This window comes from Onychostoma macrolepis, chromosome 19 (assembly GCF_012432095.1).
Source record: "Onychostoma macrolepis isolate SWU-2019 chromosome 19, ASM1243209v1, whole genome shotgun sequence".
NCBI lineage: Eukaryota > Metazoa > Chordata > Actinopteri > Cypriniformes > Cyprinidae > Onychostoma > Onychostoma macrolepis.
The window spans coordinates 16,799,976-16,820,472 of NC_081173.1; the positions used below are offsets into that span (position 1 = coordinate 16,799,976).

The following is a 20,497-nucleotide window of genomic DNA, read 5'->3' on the forward strand; positions in this document are numbered from 1 at the left end:
CTTACCATTGTTATGCTGCTTAATATAGAAATCGTGATATATATCTTTACAGACTTTACAGCCACTTATGATCATTTTAATGTTCACTTTTGAACGGTGTAGATTTTAATTCACTATTATTACTTGTTCCAAAACAACAGTGTGAGTGAGCTTGAGAAATATGAAATATGGCATTAAAAAAAACAAAGAAAAGAGGTCACTTTAAATATCACAGAATCTCCTTAAAATGTGTCATTTCCAATCAAGCCATAAATTGTGTCAAATTATTTTTTAAAAATTGCTTTAATTGTATTTAAGGCACATAAATTCTAGGTATGAAATGAGCCTCAGCAAGACAAAGGAGACAGCCCTTATTTCAGAAACGCATAAAATATTATTTGCACCAAAGAATGTTGGTACATAAATTGACATGTGGTGGAAATTACATTTGTTGTTTCAGAAAAAAAGGCAAAAAGACTTCACTGTTGGTCATTATTAGTGGGCAAATTAAAAAGTAGTTAGAGTGAAAACTGAGTTTATGTTTGCAGCCACAGGTAAAATTGCCCTTAGTTGAAAAAACATCTGTACGCATATGTGGGGGCACGCTAGTGCTAATACATGTTGACAATAATTATGGTTTGAGCTATTATAATAACAGTAATGAGTCTATTGCGAGAAACAGCCAAGGAAATGTTGAAAGGATTTGAACCAAAATACGAGGAGCACTGACCTCGATAGCATGCTGGAACTGCTCATGCTCTCTCTGCAGCTGCTCAGCTTCTTGAAGAGAACTGGCCGTAATCAGACCTGCATTCAGCATTGACTCGCCATTACGGATCCAACCCAGAACCTGCAACAAGTGAAGAGATTAACAAACACAAATCGACACAAATTGTTATAAACGGTGAATAAAGTATATATTGAGGAGTATGTAGAAAGCTTCCTTTCTGAACATAGCCTGTGCATTACCTGTTTGACTTCAGCCTGTAGGTGGCGCAGTTGTACACACTGCTCCAGGTGTCTGCGGTGCTGCTCTGCGGCCACGTCCAGCTCTTGTTGTTTCTCATGTAGAAACTCCAGGAGATCCTGAACACGAGTGGCCATGTCCACATCACGGTCACACAGCAACTCGACACCTGGAAAACGTGATGAAATGCCACACTCTCAGCTCTCATCTTATTCACTAACAATCATGAAACAGCTGGACTGCAAACACTTGTTTTAGGACTGAAGTGCTACAGATGACATCGTAACTGTCATTTCCTATGACAGCGAGAGCGAGATTACAATCCAACATATACATCTCCAATCTGCCCCAGAGTCCAAACACCCACTCAGTCCTCATGTCTGTGCAGAGACCGAATACAGTGAACAAGTTCAGTTGGAAATATAACCTTACATAACCTAATACATACGCATACTGCCCCACAGCTCTGTGGCCACTGACCACTGAATGACCTATAGCATCATTTATGTGAGATGCATCCTTTATGCCAGTCTGAGCACTTGCTGAAGACAATGTTTTAAAGTACCTAATATAATATAATATAATATATAATATATATTATATAATATATAATATATAATATATAATATAATATAATATAATATAATATAATATAATAGTACCACAAATATATCAAAACTTAATTTTTGATTATTAATATGCATTGCTAAGGACTTCATTTGGACAACTTTAAAGGCGATTTTCTCAATATTTAGATTTTTTTGCACCCTCGGATTCCAGATTTTCAAATAGTTGTATCTCGGCCAAATATTGTCCTATCATAACAAACCATACATCAATGGAAAGCTTATTCATTCATCTTTGACATTCACATGATGTATAGATCTCAATTTAAAAAATTGACCCTTATGATGTTTTGTGGTCTAGGGTCACATATTTATTATTTTGGTATATATTAGTTCAGTTTTCTCTATCTGTACCTTCTCTTATCTACTTACTTCTGCTTAATACTTATCTGCTTCATAGACAGAGTAGGGTTAAAATGATGAACAAAAACAACACTGTTCATTGAGAATGCAAGTTGTTCACCAAGGCTGTATTTATTTGATGAAAATAAACAGTAAAACAGTTATATAAAAAAAATTAATACATTTTTTTTTTAAAGTCATATTGCAAAATACTATTACAAAATAAAATAAGTTTTTAATGTTAAAATATTTTAAAATGTAATTTATTCATGTGATGGTAAAGCGGATTTGTGAGCAGTAATTACTCCAGTCTTCAGTGTCACATAATCCTTCAGAAATCATTCTAATATGCTGTAACAATATCAATGTTAAAAACAGTTGAATATAAAGTTTAAAAGAACAGCATTTATATGAAATGCAAATGTTTTGTAACATTACAAATGTCACTTTCGATTAATGTTATCCATCCTTGCTGAATAAAAATATTACATTTCATACAAAAATATAAATAATTAAATAAATAAAATGCATTACTAACCCCAAACTCAAAGTGAAAGTAGGTATTATGTATATATACTGAAAAGCCCATATTGGCACGTTTGACTCACCAGATGCCTGCACCTCGTTGACGTACTGCAGCAGTTCCTGGCCCTGGTGGATGACGTGGAAGGCAAGGTTGTTCATGGTCAGGGCTTTATCAGCGTGGTGCTGCAGTCTCTGTTCGGCCAGTGTCAGGTCCTCTGTGTCAAAGTCATTCCTCTGCTGTGACAGCTCCTCATTCCACGAGTCCAGATCTGAGATAATCTGAAAAATATGATAGCACATATGAGCGCAGTCTGAGAGTCACAGATGCCATTACTAATGCGAGATCACCCAGGACAAGAAACAAAGTGACCTGTCCTGACTTGCTCTTATATGTTTAGGGCAATGTGTGTGTAACTTCCTCCATCACTTTATAAACTCTCTCTGAGTGTGTGTTTCTGTAAGCGTGCAACCTGGAGAAAGAGAGTAATTTCTTTTGGGTGCAGATCATCCTTGAAGACTGCTGCTTATTAATTGCTAGTAAATCATATTAGACATCAGGGAGTCGCAAACTGTGTGCTGATGAGAATATTGCCCTAGTTTAAGGAACAGTCCACTCAAAATGAGGATTCTGTCATTATTTACTCTCATTATTTCCAAACCCGTAAGACAACTTCCTCTGTGGAACAGAAAAGTACTTGCCGCTATTTCCCATACAATGAAAATGAATTTGAGTGGATTTGAGTATCCACAAAACAAAATCATATGAGCTTGGAATGACATGAGGGTGAGTAAATGACCGAATTGACATTTCTCAGTGAATTATTTCTTTAAAACGCACACTGTCCCCTCCACAGACACTTGATCAAGTATACAAGTGAACTCACATCAATGGCATCCCTCTCAAAGATCCTGAGCTGAAGGAAAAGCTCCAGTTTGATCTTCCTCTCCTGAAAGAGCTCCTCCATCTGAGCCTGAGCCTCATCCAGCTGCTGCAGGACGCTCTCGATGTGGTTGATGGAGCTGTTGTGAGGTGTCTTATTGCTGGAGATGGCAGAGTCTCTGCAGGAAAGACAGTGCAAGAGCCATTACAGCAAATTTAAATTTGTTCTGGTGTGTGCAAGAGATACAAGAAGAAACACATTTACTTCTTACAATAATGTCCTTTGGGAAAGTCAAAGCTGAAATAAATTTTAGGAATGTAAGGAATTTTCAAGCCCAAGTCATGGAATCTCTGTTTGTACTTTGTGTACACAGGCACAATGCTTATATTTGGATTTCCCGACTCTTATCTCCTTCATGGATTGAGTGGGGTCAAAACAAGGAATCTCAGGAATCATTAAGGATCAAAAATGACTTCAAGTTTTAATACTGATTCATGAATCAGTTTGACTGATCCATTAAAGAAGATAGATTTTTAAATACTTCTGCAAATGTTCAATATTTGAGATGCTATTTTTTTTTTCATTTAAACTCATTTAGTTCAGTATCTCCCAAAATTCATAGATATTAATTTAGATAATATCAGTTAATCAAAATAGTTTTATTTCAGACAGAGAAAACAACACTTCTGCAATGCTGGTGGAAAAGAGGTTAATAAGGTTTGAAAAGCAAACTTTTGTTTCATTGTGCAGCTCTAATCTCTGTGGTATATAAGTAAATGATCAGCAGAATATTGAACCTAAAACTAACAAAAACCGACAAATATTAGGGCGCGAAAAGGATGTGACTTCAGGCTTGAAATTTAAATGTAATAAAACAAAAAGCCAGCACTAATGAGATTAAAAATTCATTAAAAAATTGAAATTATATGGTCCTAAAAGCATTATCTGCGAATGGGAGAGAGGATTACAAGCCCATTGGAAAGATAATATGTAAAATATGCAACATTATCCTCTTTTCATTAAAAAGGTTAATTATCAGGGACAGCTTTAGTAATAATTGTACAAGAGGGTGAGGGTGGGGAAATACGAGGAAGCAACAGTTTCAAATTAGTCTGGAAGGGATAGAAAAAGATGGAAGAGTCCTTTCATCCCGTCTCAAAGGATACAAGCGGGTTAACTCTGATTAAACTTTATTAAAAAACAAGTGGCATAATAAAGTAAAATCATAGTTATCGGGGTAATAAAGGCCCTTGCTTTAATTGATGCTTCAATGCTGGATCGCTGCGGAAAGTCTGTTCCCATGGTGATGTGCCTTTATCATACTGCAAGGCTTGCGTGACTGAGTGGACTTCATACGGAATAACAGAATAATTAACACTTTCATCACCGATTCACAACCACAACACAAGCAGGGTTTTGAGATGAGATTAGACACAAATACTATGATGACAGTCTTACGTCTGTAATGTGAGTAACTGAGTGTGATGCTGAGATCCGGATCTCTCTTGTGTGTGAGTTGGAGAGCTTGTGTAAGTGCGTTATGTCTCTGCGGTGTGGGCATTCTGTGTGTTGGTGTGTGCTGGGGACCTTTCTGTTTGTACCTCTGGGCTCTTGGGGTTTAAGTATTACCTCTGCATAATTAACTGGGCGGTTATGAAAGCAGGATTATGTAAGACACTAGAGAAAGAGAGAATAGCAGAGCGAGAGAGAGACAGTGCACATGGAGGGATAGTCATCCTTAAAATCACATGTGTAGAGAGAGCAATTTGCAAGCGGAGGAGGAGAATTAAGCCACATGTTTTCATCTGCTTTTCTTAAAAAAAAAAAAAAAAAAAAAAAACCTTTAAGAGAAATTCAGTGTGACTCTTAAAACTGACAGGTCAAACTGCATCAGTTATTATACAAAAACAAGTTGAAAAGTTGAATATATAAAATAAATGTTATAATATAATTTCATATATAAAACAAAACACAAACATAATATATAAAATTAATTGCAATTAGCCAGTCATCAACATTTACAGGTTTATATTAAAAGTTAAAAATCATATTATCATATTATCATATATATATATATATATATATATATATATATATATATATATATATATATATATATATATATATATATATATATATATATATATATATATATATATATATATATACACACACATACATACATATATATATACATATATATACACATACACACACACACACATACATATACACACACACACACACACATACACCTATATTATTTTCAATATGAAATTTATGTATAATTCAAGTAAACTACTATTATTACTACAAATTTATATTACATAATATTATGATAAAATATATAATACATTTAATAAATTAATTAATAATAATTAATATAAATTATATTTAAAAAAAAATAATTATAAATTAATATTCTAATAACTGGTGCATGTGGATCAACTAATGAAACTAAATCTAATTAAGTGATATGCTGATAAGCTGAATAAATTTCAATTAATCACACATACAAATATCAGCATGAGACTTAATTAGGTTTAATTTCTTAACGATTAATTGCACCAGTTATTATATCAGGGTTTCTGCAGGATTTTTAAGCTCAAATTTTAGACCTTTTTAAGACCTGCACAAGTAAAATTAATACCATATGAGCGGGGTAGGGTGATGTCTATAGTACCATATTAAACTGTAAAATTACTGTAAAAAGCATAATTTACAATTCAGATACAAGTTTTCACAAAAACAAAAAGATTTACAAAATGACATACTTTACATTTCAGGTTTCAAGTCAAAAGTATTAATTATTATATTAATTTAAACAATTATCAATAAATTATTATATCAATTAAATAAATTAGGGGTGTGCATTATTGACAAAAATGTCTCGATAATTTTCTGGGATTTTATCGATAACGATAATTAGACAATATTTTGCTGAGTGTTATTGTGCTCTAATTGTGCTGACAGCTGACTCCTGAATTTTTTGATATTCTTCATATTCTGTGTGGTCAGTTCACAGCAGTGATAGAAATTAATAATTTCCAAAGTTTTATGGGCATTTTTACCTTTAAGCCATTTTTTCTAAAAGTATGCACCATCTTTTGAGTCAAATTCTTGCATTCGGGCTGTTACCCAGCAAATGAAATCAGTATCAACAAAATTAATCTTTGCAACACAGGAAACACAGAAGCTGCATTTAGATGTATTTACACACTGTTTAATGCAGCTCTAAGGGACATGGAATACTTTAACCTGCAGTTACAAATGCATAAATAATGTTTTGATATTTTAAAAGTAAAACATTGAAAACTGATGTTTGAAATCATTTTAAAAATGAAAAGGTACCTTAAATGTGGAATTAAAGTAGGTGGCAGTAAGTCACTGTTAAGTGAGTCATTGCGATTGAACCGAATCATTTAAACGGTTGATTCATTCAGGAATGAAACACAGCATGTTGCTCAGAGACACAAAACAGCGCCGTGGCTGTGTTTTGAATGATTTTTGTTGCATTTTAATAGACTGATTCATGAAAGAACGCGCACTAATCTAATCTGCTAGATTTCATCATGTAATGAACTCTGAACAAAACAAGTTTTATTGAAAATGCTTATTCATTCTCTGACAGCAGGTGGGGCGTTTGGTAGAAATATAATTGAAATATAAATATAATTCTGGTCTTTCCTTCCCCAAATTTAAGACCACTTGAAATCATAATTACAATTTAAGACTTAATTAAGACCTGTGGAAACCCTGTAGGCTATATGAAACTAAAATGTACTTATTCATATATATTGATATATAACATAAGAGAATATTTTATAAAATATATATTTTTATTTAATATATTTATTTATTTATACATTTAGATAGATATATATATATATATATATATATATATATATATATATATATATATATATATAATAAAATGTATCATTTAAATGTAACTTATTTTATATTTTATTTTAGACAGTAATATCTTTCCTCTTTTGTGTTTAAACCACTTTTTTCTGGCTCAAGTCAATCAAACTCCAAACATATTGCATATTCAAAACATGCAAATGTGTCAAAACTCTAAACCCATTATTATAAAATTACTATCATTATGTAATGAAAATAAGTCATTTGAGATGCATCAAACCATTCCTCATTCCCTGAATATCTTGTTATTTTGCAGTATTGTGCAGCCCACTGCAGTAGTGCTGGTAGTCAGGGATTCAGAGTTGTACTGATGAAATGTGGCAGAGCTGAACACGTGAGAGGGGCTGGAAGCAGAGCAGTGAGTTTGCCCTGAGGGGGCTGAGAGACTCCACTCCAAACAGCCTCTGGTGCTCTCTCCTTCGCCTGCTTAACTTTCTGTTGAAGCATCCAGCTTTACTGAATCTCAGCCTTCACGTTCCTCTGCTGCTGCAGCTCTTCCCACATGCAGATTATACATGTGACCAACCGTCAGCACTAGCACTGGGCATCAAGTCTCTGCCAAATGATGCAACTTTACAGCTGCACAGTCACTTACCAAGTTACAGTACAGTTAAGAGAGTACAGTATTCCAAATGCAAAGTGGATGATGGCAGATGGGGCCAAATGAGTGCTTGAACCATTCAAAAGTGAGGATGACTAATGGTTTGCTCAAGTACAAATTTGATTCCACTTGAGAATTCCATTTAAGGGGACATCAGATGCAAAATTCACTTTTACATGGTGTTTCAACATAAATGTGTGTTGGCAGTGTGTGTACACAACCACCCTATAATGATAAAAATCCACCCAGTGCTTTTTAAAAAATAAATCCTGATCAAGCCGTTCACAGATTCTTGTATCAACAAAATGTATCTTTGCAATTAATCTGAAGTGGCATCTCAGAGGGATGCAGAATGCTAACCTGCAGTTACAAATGCATAAATAATATTTTGATATTTGAAACATAAAACGTTGAAAACTGATGTTTGAAATTATTTTAAAAAATGAAAATACTTTAAATGTGAAATTAAAACCGCCAGTAGGTGCCAGCAAGTCACTGTTAATAAGTGAGTCATTGCAATTGAACCGAATCATTTAAACGGTTGATTCATTCAGGGACGATACATTGTCATGTTGCTCAGAGACGCAAAACAGTGCCGTGGCTGTGTTTGGAATGATTTTTGTTGGCGAAATAGAGCAAAAGCAGGAAATATGGTGTCTAAAACATAAGTCTCTTAATATTAACTTCTTGTTTATTGAACTGTTGCATAAAGTCAATATCACATTTGTAATCATGCTGACTTTTGAAAAAAAAAAAAAAAAAAGGCACTCTTCGTGTGATATTAACTATATGAAATGATATAAATATAGGCTATACATTTTCTGCCCCCATATCTTAAATTATGTGATCATTCTAAATGCATTTTAATAGACTGAATCGTGCAGTGAAAGAAGGCACTCGTACGCGTGCTAGTCTAACCTATGTTAACCGATTCATTCTCTGATAGCAGGTGTCGCGTTTGGCAGAAATATAACAGTTTTCCCAGTAAAGGCAGTACACAAAGCAGTGCAGAGCAGCACCGGACTTTGAACTTGCAGCGCTCATGTTTATTTCATGAAATCATAGCCTTTTAAAGTTTAATCGTCACATTCAGCCATATTGCAATTCTGGTCTTTCCGTCTCCAAAGTCTGGCGAGTAAACAAAAAAAAATTATTAACCAATGGCGATTGAATTGCCAAGGTGCCTGTAGAGGGTTGCAACATAGACCTGCCCTGAGTGAGCTGTCAACAGTCCGCCACTATTTTGATGCCAGAGCAGAAGTAGACAAGAATGTCTCCTAAGCGATTGAGGTGTTTTGTTGTTGGATGTAATGAGCATAGCAGTCGTCATTTACTTCCGACATCTGAGCCGCTGAAGACGCAGAGGATTACTTTTGTTTTTAAAGGGAATGCGGCAATCCCCAATCTACCTAAATGCATTTATGCATTTGCGCGAATCATTCGTGACCTAGCTTCAACTACAGAAGAAGTGAGTATAACATTCTTTTTTAATGAAACTTTGCAAATCGCCTTTCCTAATAATGTGCTAGTTAGCAAGTTCTGCGGCTAAATGTGGCTAAAGAGAACAGCTCGTCACCCCATGGAAGAGAGGGGCGGGGTGAGCAGAGCTCATTAGCATTCAAAGGGACATACACCGGAACGGGCTGCTGTGAACAGAGCTGTTTTTAACCAGGTAAAAAGGGTGTCGTTGTACACTACCACTGATAAATTTTAACCAATGTTATAGACTTTTCATTAGGACAATAAAGATTCATACCAACTTGTGGAAAATGAGAATCTGATGTCCACTTTAACGATTCTTCTTGTACTTGAAGAGTAATTGGTGATAAATATATACAATTATACTAAATCAAAAAATGCTACTTTATGGTAATATTTTGTAATTTTTTTTAAACTGAAGAGAGCAAAAATATTTCCCAAATGTGTATGTTTAATATTGACCATTAAAGTCCTTTTGTGCATCAAGAATACATTGATTCATATTCATTAATACATCATAAAATGGGCAATATCTTAGTGAAGAATCACTTTGAACGATTCAATGAATGAATTGTTAGACTGAATCAAACATGCACTCATCATATATCTAAGCATCTTGGACTGATTCACTAAAAAGAATTAGTTCATAAGAGTTATTTGTTCATAAGTAGGCCTACACTGGTTCTGTTGTTTGTGAGGAACCGCTTAAGATAAGTCTGTGTATTGTCTGTTGTCTGTGTATTATTTGGTGGAACCCAGTCTTTCACTCTAGGCTTCAGACTGCAAACTTAAAACTGCTATTTGGTTCCTTGGTGTGTATAAGATTTCAAAAGATGGCTTTCACACTAATGTAACAAACCACACTTCAATGGAATCAAACTTGAGGTCCACACCAAAACATTAAAGGATTTGTTGCAGGAGGAGATATGAAAGTGAAGGACAGATGAGAAGATTGTGCACCTGAGTTGTTGAATGAGATCTTCTCCCTCTTTGATGACATTTACAGTGAATTGCAGTGTGGTCTGCTGCTGCTGCCCAAAACGCTTGATCAGGTCCTGAACGGCCTCCACCGACTCGGCATACACATCGTCCAACAATTCCTTCTGCAACTCCTCCAGCCACGTCCACAGCTATGCACAAAAGACACAGCCATTAATCATTTTTTACTTTTGCTCAGAGAGCTCTATATTATTTAAACTGCACATTAATTTTGCACATTCATTTCATACTTAATTTAGTTTCTAATTTCTGATCTGATATTGAGTGTAGATGTAGCTGGTTCTTTTGCAAATGTGTAAAACTACACGCTTTCATAACTGGGTTGAATGACCAACTAAAACTATTTTTTTACTTGACATTCTCATGCTGCACACAAAAGATAATAAATAAGCATGCTAAATATCTACATAATTTTAAGGCACAAAAATCACAGTAGTTACAAAAAAAAACTCCACATTATGCATAAAACCAGGAACATTGCTCAGAGCAGGCGATCTGAGGCCTCAGGCGAACTGTTTTGAAGTTTATTGTTGAAGGTGGTGAATTTGTTACAAAAGCAGTGCTTTGATGGTTGTTGGGGAGATGCTCTCCAGAGGTGCTTTAAAGACATGAATTTGAAGACAAAGAGTTTAACTTTCCTGAGAGGATTTTAACAAGCTGACAGTTTAACATATGCTGAAACTGTCCCGAGAGGTTGCATTTTTTTTTTTATTCAACCCTTTTTTGCATGACTGCAAAAAACATTCAAGTTACTATTTTGTAAACGTAGATTAAACTACTCAACCATCCCTAGTTCTTACCTCCTTAACATGGGTGTGGAAAGCCACTGACATGTCCAGCAAGACTTTTCGCTGCTCTACACGCCTTACAAAGTCCTGGATCCGGTCCTCCAGCTGATGGGCGGCCTGATAGATCTCCTCCGGGTCACACTCACCTGTCTGGGCCAATTGCTCTGCAGCTTCAAGCAGCTTATCAGCATTTGTGTATGTATTCTGATAAAGAGGAGACGTATATTGACTATGATTATGCATTTTGGCACTGACTAGTCCAGTAGTTCTGCCATTAGTCAACATGACTGTGTAGAACAAATAAAAACAACCCATGGACTAGTCTACTAGCAGTGATCAGTTACAACTAATTTCATGTTAAATGGATTACATAAAGGGATAGTTCACTCAAAAATGAAAATTTTGTCATCATTTACTCACGCTCATGTCGTTCCAAACCTGTATGAGTTTCTTTCTTCTGTTGAACACAAAAGAAGATATTTTGAAGAATGATGGTAATCAAACAGTTGATGGTCCCCATTGACTACTATAGTATTTCCTTCCCTACTATGGAAGTCAATGGGGACCAACAACTGTTTGGTTCTTCAAAACTCTTCAAAATATCTTCTTTTGTGTTCAACATAAGACAAACTCATACAGGTTTGGAACGACATGAGCGTGAGTAGATGATGACAAAATTTTCATTTTTGGGTGAACTATCCCTTTAATCAGATTCCAAAAATTAAGTACTTTTAATTAGATTATATTGCATTTTAAAATGCTTACAGTAATATTATAATTACTTTATACGGATTGCATAACAAATTATTCATACGTTATTTTGACCTAAAATATTTACTTGAATCCTTGAATTGAGAACACTTGAATAGAGAATTTAAGTTAATATTTCAATCATTCATTTTCACAGTTCTCTGATGTTGGTTAATGGTCACATTAACATGCAGTTACTCAAACAAAATATTTATACTTTTAGTGTTCAAATATTGTTTTTATATTGAAAGTATTTATTTTTTCTTTAAGATGCACTTTTATGATTTAATTTAACTAGTTTCAACAATTCGCAAAACCCTGCAGTTCCCTCACAAACCCCAAAAACCATGTTTAATGCACTCTATGTTGCACTCTACTCTAACAAAGGATATAATATATTTTCCTTCTCTTTGTATTTTTATAAATCAACAAAATATTCCTATTCAAAACTGATAAACGAGTTTTGAAAAAATAATCTAAGAGTAATCAAAAAAGTAGTCAGAATGCATTACCTAAAATGTGTAATCTTACTAACTACAATTTACATCATGTAATTTGTAATCAATAATATGCTATAATTAGTAAGTAGTCTACCCAGCACTGTTAAAAATGAAGAGTTGGGAAAGACCTTGCATGTTATATTATGTTTAGTGACTCCTTATTAGCTGTGCTTTAGACTTAATTGGAAGAATACAGAAAAGGCCAATCAAATAAAACATGAATTAAAGGGGAGATTTTAGAGTGGCGAACCTGAGCGACTTCCTCAAAGTCTTCATGGCGTTTCTGCAGGGCTCGAGCGCGATGAAGAGATTTTCCCACTCCTGTGTGTTTGCTGAGAAACGCCTCACCGTGGTTCTCAATCCAGTCAAGAACCTACTCGCACACAAGAGGAAAAAAAATTAAATTAATATGTGAGACAGCAGCAGAGCATTCCAGTCCTTCTCTAGGTGAGAATGTGTCCTGTCAGATAATGGGAGTCAAATCAAGGTACCATGACAGGTGATACTGCAGGGTCCAAGACAGAAAAAAAATATGCATAAAGGTGTCGTTCACAGTGTAGCTCTCCCTCTCTGCCGTTCATCGCATCCCCGGCACCTGAATAGTGGTTTCCATGGCAACACTTTCCCTCAGCCACAGAATTAGCCATTCTGCATTCTCTCGGTCGAACACCTCACTGCAGAAAACCACAATCTCTGCACCAATAAACTGGCCCTGAACCTCTGAACACAAAGATGCCTAGTATAATGCTATGGCAGCGGCTTATCCTTGACTTTAAATTATGTGTGACTATTTCTGTTTGTGTGTAAACAATTATAATCCTAGAGAAGTTAAGCCAAGATGTTGCGGTGGTGTTTTCTCTACTGTATTAAAGAGGCAGTGGTAACCGTAATTACATGCTAAACTAAAGCCTGCCCAGAAGTATGAATGTGGAAATCTCCAAAAAGAAAACGAAAAATGTCCGCATACTGCAGTACACTGAGGCGCATAAAAAGTATTGTACTTTAGTACAAAGTCGACACTGGAAAAAAAAAAGTAACTATACCAGTCTTCCTTTACTATCTGTAGCTAAAAAAAAACAAAAAAAAAAAACAAGTGTTTACAAAAGGACACAAATTGTCAAATTATGTGCTATATTACATCATTAATATTAGTCAAGCAGAAATATTTCAAACAAAAATAAAAGACAGAAAATATTTTTAGATCAATGAAGTTTATTTTATTTTTAAAAATGTAAGAAATTATTTTTATTTAAATATTTTTATATTATTTTTATATTGTAACAATTTCTTTTTATTATTTGAGATTTGAATTATTCAAATTCATTAAAAAATGGAACATAATTCTAAAGCTATATGCCATTGTATTTAAAAAAATCACTTTGTAAGCATTACAAAAATTATAATAAAAATACTTTGACAAAAATAGTTTTGTTGTGTATCAAAATTAGTATCAAAATCAGGAAATCTCACTGATATTGACTACAAAAAAATGTATGTTAGGGACAACTAAAATTACATCAGTTACTCTGGCAACATGGCTCAGATGCCTATGCAGTCCTTTCAGCTATTCATGCAGACTCTACTTCCTTTCCTTTGTATCTCCCTCTCACATCCTTCCATCCCATTGTATCATCTTGATGCTTTTTAAATCGTCCCTCAAGGGTATTATGAAATGCCACGTGCAGTTCTCAGTACCATACTTGGGGTATTTTCAGGTGAATGAATATATGTGTGTGTGTGTGTTTTACCTGCTGAACGTCTTGCTGGAATACACACAGCTGCAGACGTTGGTGCAGCCGGACCTTACGGTGCTGCCAGATGTTCTCCAGCTGCCTCTGGTGATGCAGAACCTCATGGATGATGTCCAAAACATGGTGCACCGCTTTGGAGTAATTGGCAGAAGCCGTCAGCGAATCAGCGCTGCCAGGGGTCAAGGGGCGCTGAAGTTTGTCCAATAAGGCTTTTCCATCTTGGCTCACCTGGGAAAGAGCGGAAAAATGATGAGAAAACAATTGCACAAACCTAATAGACTAAATGAAGTTGTATTGTTACATGCATTGTAACTCTTCATAGAACTGCGTTTTATAATAAATATAATTAGCTAAAATTGCCACTTTAGATGTGCCTGTAATTGCTATAATGTGCAAGTACCATTTACTTTGGGATCAGTACCCTTAAATGTTTTTTCAAAAGTGCCTGGCAATTTAGTGATTTCGAGACACACGGATCAGTACCTCAGAGTAGGCAGCGGTGATCTGCTCATACAGGCCTTGGTGATGGTGGATGGCGTCCTCTAGGTCCTGTAGCTCAGAGGGCAGATCCACCTCCCCGCATGCTTTACACCATGAGTCCACATTGCTCATGTACTGCAAAGAGACACAAACACACACACACACACACTTACAACAACAAAATAACAATAATATCAAGCCCCTTATAATAAAATAAACAGTAATGAACAGCCATAAGGTAACGGACTAGATCTGTTAGTGCCAAGAACTAGAACAAACCAACTTATTTGGTTTAATTTTCAAAGCTTTGCTGTGTAACCATTCTACACTAGCTTTGAAGAAGTTCTGAACAGTTTGTATTTTCCATCTAAAGTGCACTTAGACATACAAAGCGATTTCTTAACATAATTTTCTCCTCAGAACAAGATTTTATCCTAAATCTTCATTAAAATTCAAAAGACATTAAAACAGGATGTACTTTAAAAATTCACTTTAAAATAAAGGCAAGTTCTGAACTGAACATCTCATAACTCTCATCACAATGTTGTACATTATGTGCATATCTGATTGTATATTCCAGTATATTATGTCCATACAGACCTCTGACATCAAAAGAAATGGAATTAATTCAAACTAATAAGGGCAAATGCAGGACACGATGAGAGACATGGTTCATGTGCCGCACTCCGAATATCAATTCAAATCAAATCGTCTTTCATCTCATCCCACTCTTCCTCAGAGATGAAGAGGAGAACGGGGCTGAGAGTCTGGTTCACCTCAAACAGAATCTCATGCATGAGGACAGCCCAAACCAGACAGCCTTGTGATTGGCAACTGTGGTGATGCTTAAAGGAAAAGAAATCTCTGGAAGGGAGATTGTTGTTGATATAGCCCCTCTATGAAAACACTGCATGTGTGAGAGGAATATTTTATTAGGGAAAGCAAGCTTCACCTGTCCTCTCTACTGCAGTCTCTCAAATATGCTTTTCCCACAGTGAATTTTGACAACCTTTCAATATTTGTGTATTATTAGAGCATTGTGCTGTTAGCTTAGCAACATGCTACCATCAAACGCCTTTAAAATCAATTGTTAGCTGTCATCTATTTAAAGCCTTATGAGAAACCACTTGCAAGGTTTCAAGACCTTAGAAGGCAGCTGCCTATGTAGGTGGTAGGCAGTTCACTAGGTCTTAAGACAGATCTTGCGTTCTCTTTTTTTAAATTATATTGTCTTTGGATTTCTTGCTCTAAATGAATCAAAGCCTAAGTCTAATTATCACTCACTTTCTTTTAACAGCATGAGAAATCCATTCCTCTTTTCTCTTGCTCCTTTAGTCATTTTGAAAAATCTCAACACATACACTGATCTCTCTCTCGAGCGCTTGGTTTTCATTAGAGAAGATGTTGCAAGCGTTCTCTCTAACCTGGTCGCATTTCTGGTGGAAAGTAGCAGACATCTCCAGCAGGGCGCTCCTCTCGTCCAGCGCAGCAGCAAAGGCTTTCCACTCCTGCTCCAGCTGACCTGAGATCTGTTTGATCTGCTGGGACGCATAGTGGCCCGCCTCCAGCAGACGGTTCCCCACCGACATGATGCGGTTTATGTTTACGTAAACATTCTGCGGGAGACGGAAAATATTACTACCAACCAACAATGCCAAAACAAACTGATTATTGATTAAAGTTTTTAGCATAGAATTTTAATATTAGCCATTTATTGTTTATTGACTATAGCATAAAACTTCATTGTATCAACCAGAATTTTATTATCAGTGCAACACTAATTCAAACTGATCCCCTTTCACAATATCACATTTTGAAAACTGCTTCAGAATGGATTGTTCACAAAACACTGCTATTAGAGGACCACACTATACATCCAAGCAGATTCTTGTCCGTTTAATATGCAACTCAACCATCAGGAGAAGATCGGTAGCGTGCAAGTCTGATCACTTTCTGATCAATAATAAAGCACAACGCAAGTCTGAACATGAATGACAAAATTCAAAAACTGCTCATTGAAAATGAACTTGTGTTTGTTTTCTCTCAAGTAACTCTTTTCATTATTAATAAAGTGACACGGGGACTTTAAAGATAACGTCTGGGTCCGTAAGACGTTTTAAAGAAATTAATACTTTATTTCAGCAAGTGACAGTAAAGGCAAAAGTGGCAGAAACATCATGGTTTTCACACAATTAACAATTAAACTGTTTTCAACATTGATAATAAAAAGAAATGTTTCTTGAGCACCAAATCAGCATATAAAAATGATTTCTGAAGGATCACGTGGAACTTAAAACTGAACTGCAGAAATTTCAGCTTTATAATTACAGGTATAAATTGCATTTTAAAATTATCAGTTATTATCGTTTCACTGTTCTTTTAATCAAATAAATGCAACCTTGGAGAGCATTAGAGGGTCCTTTTAAAGAAACAAATACCTTAGACTTTAAACTTTTGAAAATCAGTGATGAAACATTCTCCACATGGTTCTTGAAAATACCTTATAATGGCTTATAACATAAAAGTAAATTAATGCTATCATTAAACTTTTAGAGCAACATTTGAAGACTTGTCAGAGCTCAGTATGCCTATTGCCTACATCCTCTTTCTGTCTCTTTAAACAGGAAGTGATCAATACCTCTCTCTACAGTAATGGGGCTTTTTAAAGGATGCCCCTAACAGGGTCCACAGCTGGTAGGCAGCCACCCAAACAGGAAGCACTTAGGTGGATCATGCTCTATGCTCCATCTCTGATTATACGATGAGTCACCATCACTGAATAAAGAATCGGTGCTTACATTGTAAAAAATAAATCCATTACGCCATTACACTGACCAAACTAGGATTTTTCTTCCTTTTAAGCAGTTATTAAAGGAAATGCTTTGGGGGCATTACAGGATACAGGATGCATGTAGTGATGCAGTGGCAGTGACATTTTCAATATTCTGTGAAAATTCTAGTTGAAATCTTACCATGCAGTTCATGGCAAAGTGGTTGTGCTGGGTCTGCAGCTCCATGGCGTGGGGGTGGTTGTTGCCGATCTCAGTGTATCCAGCCAGAAACAGCCCTTTGTTGTGCATGATCCAGTCAAACATCTGCAGAGACACAGCAACCACACACACACATCAGGCACACGTTTCACTGAAAGCAGGTTAAGTGTATGTATGTGTGTGTGTAATGCAAGATATCCCGTTGGGTGAATGTTTTAGCACGTGCATCATTGTGTTCATACAGCTGAAACAAGTAAAAATAGAAAATCATAAAAATGACCCGTTTCTCAGGAGCAAAGAATAGCTGCTGGTTTCCTAGCAACATGCAAATCTTCCACCCACTATGAGAAACATTGAGACGAATTAGTGAGAACTTGTAAATATGTGCGCAGAACCAGATAGAACGAAAACACAGGGTTTGCTTCAATTTAGAGCAGAGGTTCTCAACTCAGAATGAATTAATAAATTATTAATATATTAAAAGAATCTAATCATAATATAAATTAAAACGCTAAAATAGATCATTCAAGATTTAATATTAAATAATGTCCTTTTTGTCCTATTAGAACATATAGCTGTTAACACGTCTGGATCACAAAATTAATTATGGTTAATTCACTTAAAATAGCAATACTTCCAGTTTCTGTTAATAAAACAAGGAGCTTGTCATTAATACATACAAATATCATCCTATATGGTGAGGAGCTTGGAAAACTGTAGTACAACAGGGAACATTCAAGGTTGAGAACCACTGATTTAAAGGATATTCTGCACTCTACACAAGTTAGCTGTATCAACTTGTGGCATAACATCAAATTTTCACTCGACCAAATCCCAAAATAACATAAAATAACAAAATAAAATAAAAAATGAAATCAAATCAAATAAATAAAAAATAAAAATTGAATAAAATAAAATAAATAAATGGAATAAAATAAAATATAAATAATACAAATGAAATAAAATAAATTGAATAAAATAAAAAAGAAAAGAAAAGAAAAGTTATTAAAAGTAATTACTGTGTATGGATTTACCTCTATATAAAATGTTTTGCGTCTATACAGGTATGCATGTGTGGATCTCACCTTTTCAGCATCCTGCTCGAAAAGCCTGAGTTGGAAACACTGGTCCAACTGCAGCTTGCGGATGTGCCAGGCCTGATGAAGGTTCTGCCTGGTGCTGTGCAGTTTTTCCAGTAGGGCTGAAATACGGGGCACCAGGCCCTGGGTGTCAGCGTTGGGTTGTCCCTGCCCTTCCCTCTGCCCTGGCGGGACTGGCACAGTTCGGTTAGCGTAGCTCTCGCTGCTTTGAATCCTTTGCAGCAGCCTCTGGCCCTCACTGTCAACCTCCTCCACAGGAGCCTTTATCACCCTCTTCTTCAGGGCCGCGTGCTCCTCTATCATGCGCCGGGCTCCCTCTAAGTCCTGCGGGAAGTCTTTACGTGTGACCGTTTCTTGCATCTCCTCCAGACGGGCGAGCAGGTGCCGAGCGTTGCCCGTGAAGTCTTCGAAGGCCACGCGGATCTCGATCCACTCTTCATGGTTGTAGTCCAGGCTGCCCTCGAAGTCGGCCGTCAACTGGGATGGGTCCACCACCTTGGATAAGCCCTCCAGGGAAACCATGGTGGTCTGAAGGTGGGTGTGATGGAGGAATGGAAGGAACCAGAAATGGACAGTAAGGGTAGAGAGAAAGGATGTGGGTGGAATATGAAAATTAATCAAAATGCACAGTACTAGAATGCACAATATGACTTCTAATGCCCTAAATCCTATGTGAATTGATGCAGCCGTTCCAGGCTCCATTAATGACCAGCAAGGCGGGACTGCTATTTTTAACCAGGGGCATAAATCTAATTTCATACAGGCACTCAGGGACCGCCTGAGGTCCAAACTACCTAGAGACAGACAGACTCCCAGCATGAAGCCTGAGGGCGTCAGAAAGGGCGATATCATCACCACCAGCACTTCAGTAACACAAACCAGCTCTGAACTACCTGAAGCAAGAAAGAGCCTCGGGTAATCTTTATACAACTGTATATGCATGCATACCAAATTTGTAAAATCGTTAAAATAATAAACTTTGGCTTTCACTATGCTCCAAGCATGCGTCAAGTGTCCAGCGACAAATTCATGCTGAAAGTGAAACTGTGGCTTAACAACCATATCCAATCGGAACACATCTGATGTTTAATATCAATGTTGTTTTCAGCCAATGAGATTTCACGTTGGTCCACATCATGCACAATAATGTTATGTTTATTATAAACACACACTGCAGTTACGTCATCTGCCTCAATAATTGCTCAAGTCGAGTAGATTCTGATTGGTGAATACTATGATATTGCAGCAGGAATCTATAAAATGTCCTGTCAGTAGCCTGTTTGTAAAATTCTTCAGTCTTTGCATTGATCAATGAAGAATATTTTATATAATATGACTGCCCTGTTTACATTTTTACATATTTAAACAATTATTACACATTTTAGTACCTTTGTTTCTTTTAAAACAGTAGTTTAAATCAAGCGTCTCGAGTCTATAAATGACGGTTTCATTACTACATTCAGATGTGTGATAGATATTAGTTAATTATTTTAGCTTTTTGATATGTAGGCCTATATTAAAAGAGATATTTTTCATGAAAATAGATGCACAGATTTTATCATTAGACAGAAATTACACAGAATGAGTTGAACCCATACATTTACCCCCATGATGTTCATTCATTTGGCCTCTGTAAATGTAAATTTGGGTCCCCTGGCTGTGTACAACAAAGTAGTTGTGAAAAATGTAGGTGTTTGGTTTGACAGAGTACTCAAATTTGATAAGCACATTAACAATGTTGTTAAATCATGCTTTTTTAATCCGAGACTTCTAGCTAAAGTAAAGACTTTTCTTTCTGTTAATAACCATGAG

The 20,497-nt window shown here is 35.9% G+C and overlaps 1 protein-coding gene across 1 annotated transcript in view; it reads right to left on the reverse strand.

Moving 5' to 3' along the window:
- Positions 1-20,497, reverse strand: part of LOC131526398 (triple functional domain protein-like) — a 114,334-nt gene that overhangs the window by 29,488 nt on the left and 64,349 nt on the right. Inside the window, 12 exon segments of the mRNA XM_058754691.1 lie at positions 710-829; positions 949-1,115; positions 2,523-2,718; positions 3,324-3,498; positions 10,288-10,457; positions 11,127-11,318; positions 12,615-12,737; positions 14,113-14,343; positions 14,599-14,730; positions 16,020-16,211; positions 17,568-17,690; positions 18,671-19,213. Coding sequence (XP_058610674.1) covers positions 710-829; positions 949-1,115; positions 2,523-2,718; positions 3,324-3,498; positions 10,288-10,457; positions 11,127-11,318; positions 12,615-12,737; positions 14,113-14,343; positions 14,599-14,730; positions 16,020-16,211; positions 17,568-17,690; positions 18,671-19,213 — 2,364 coding nt within the window.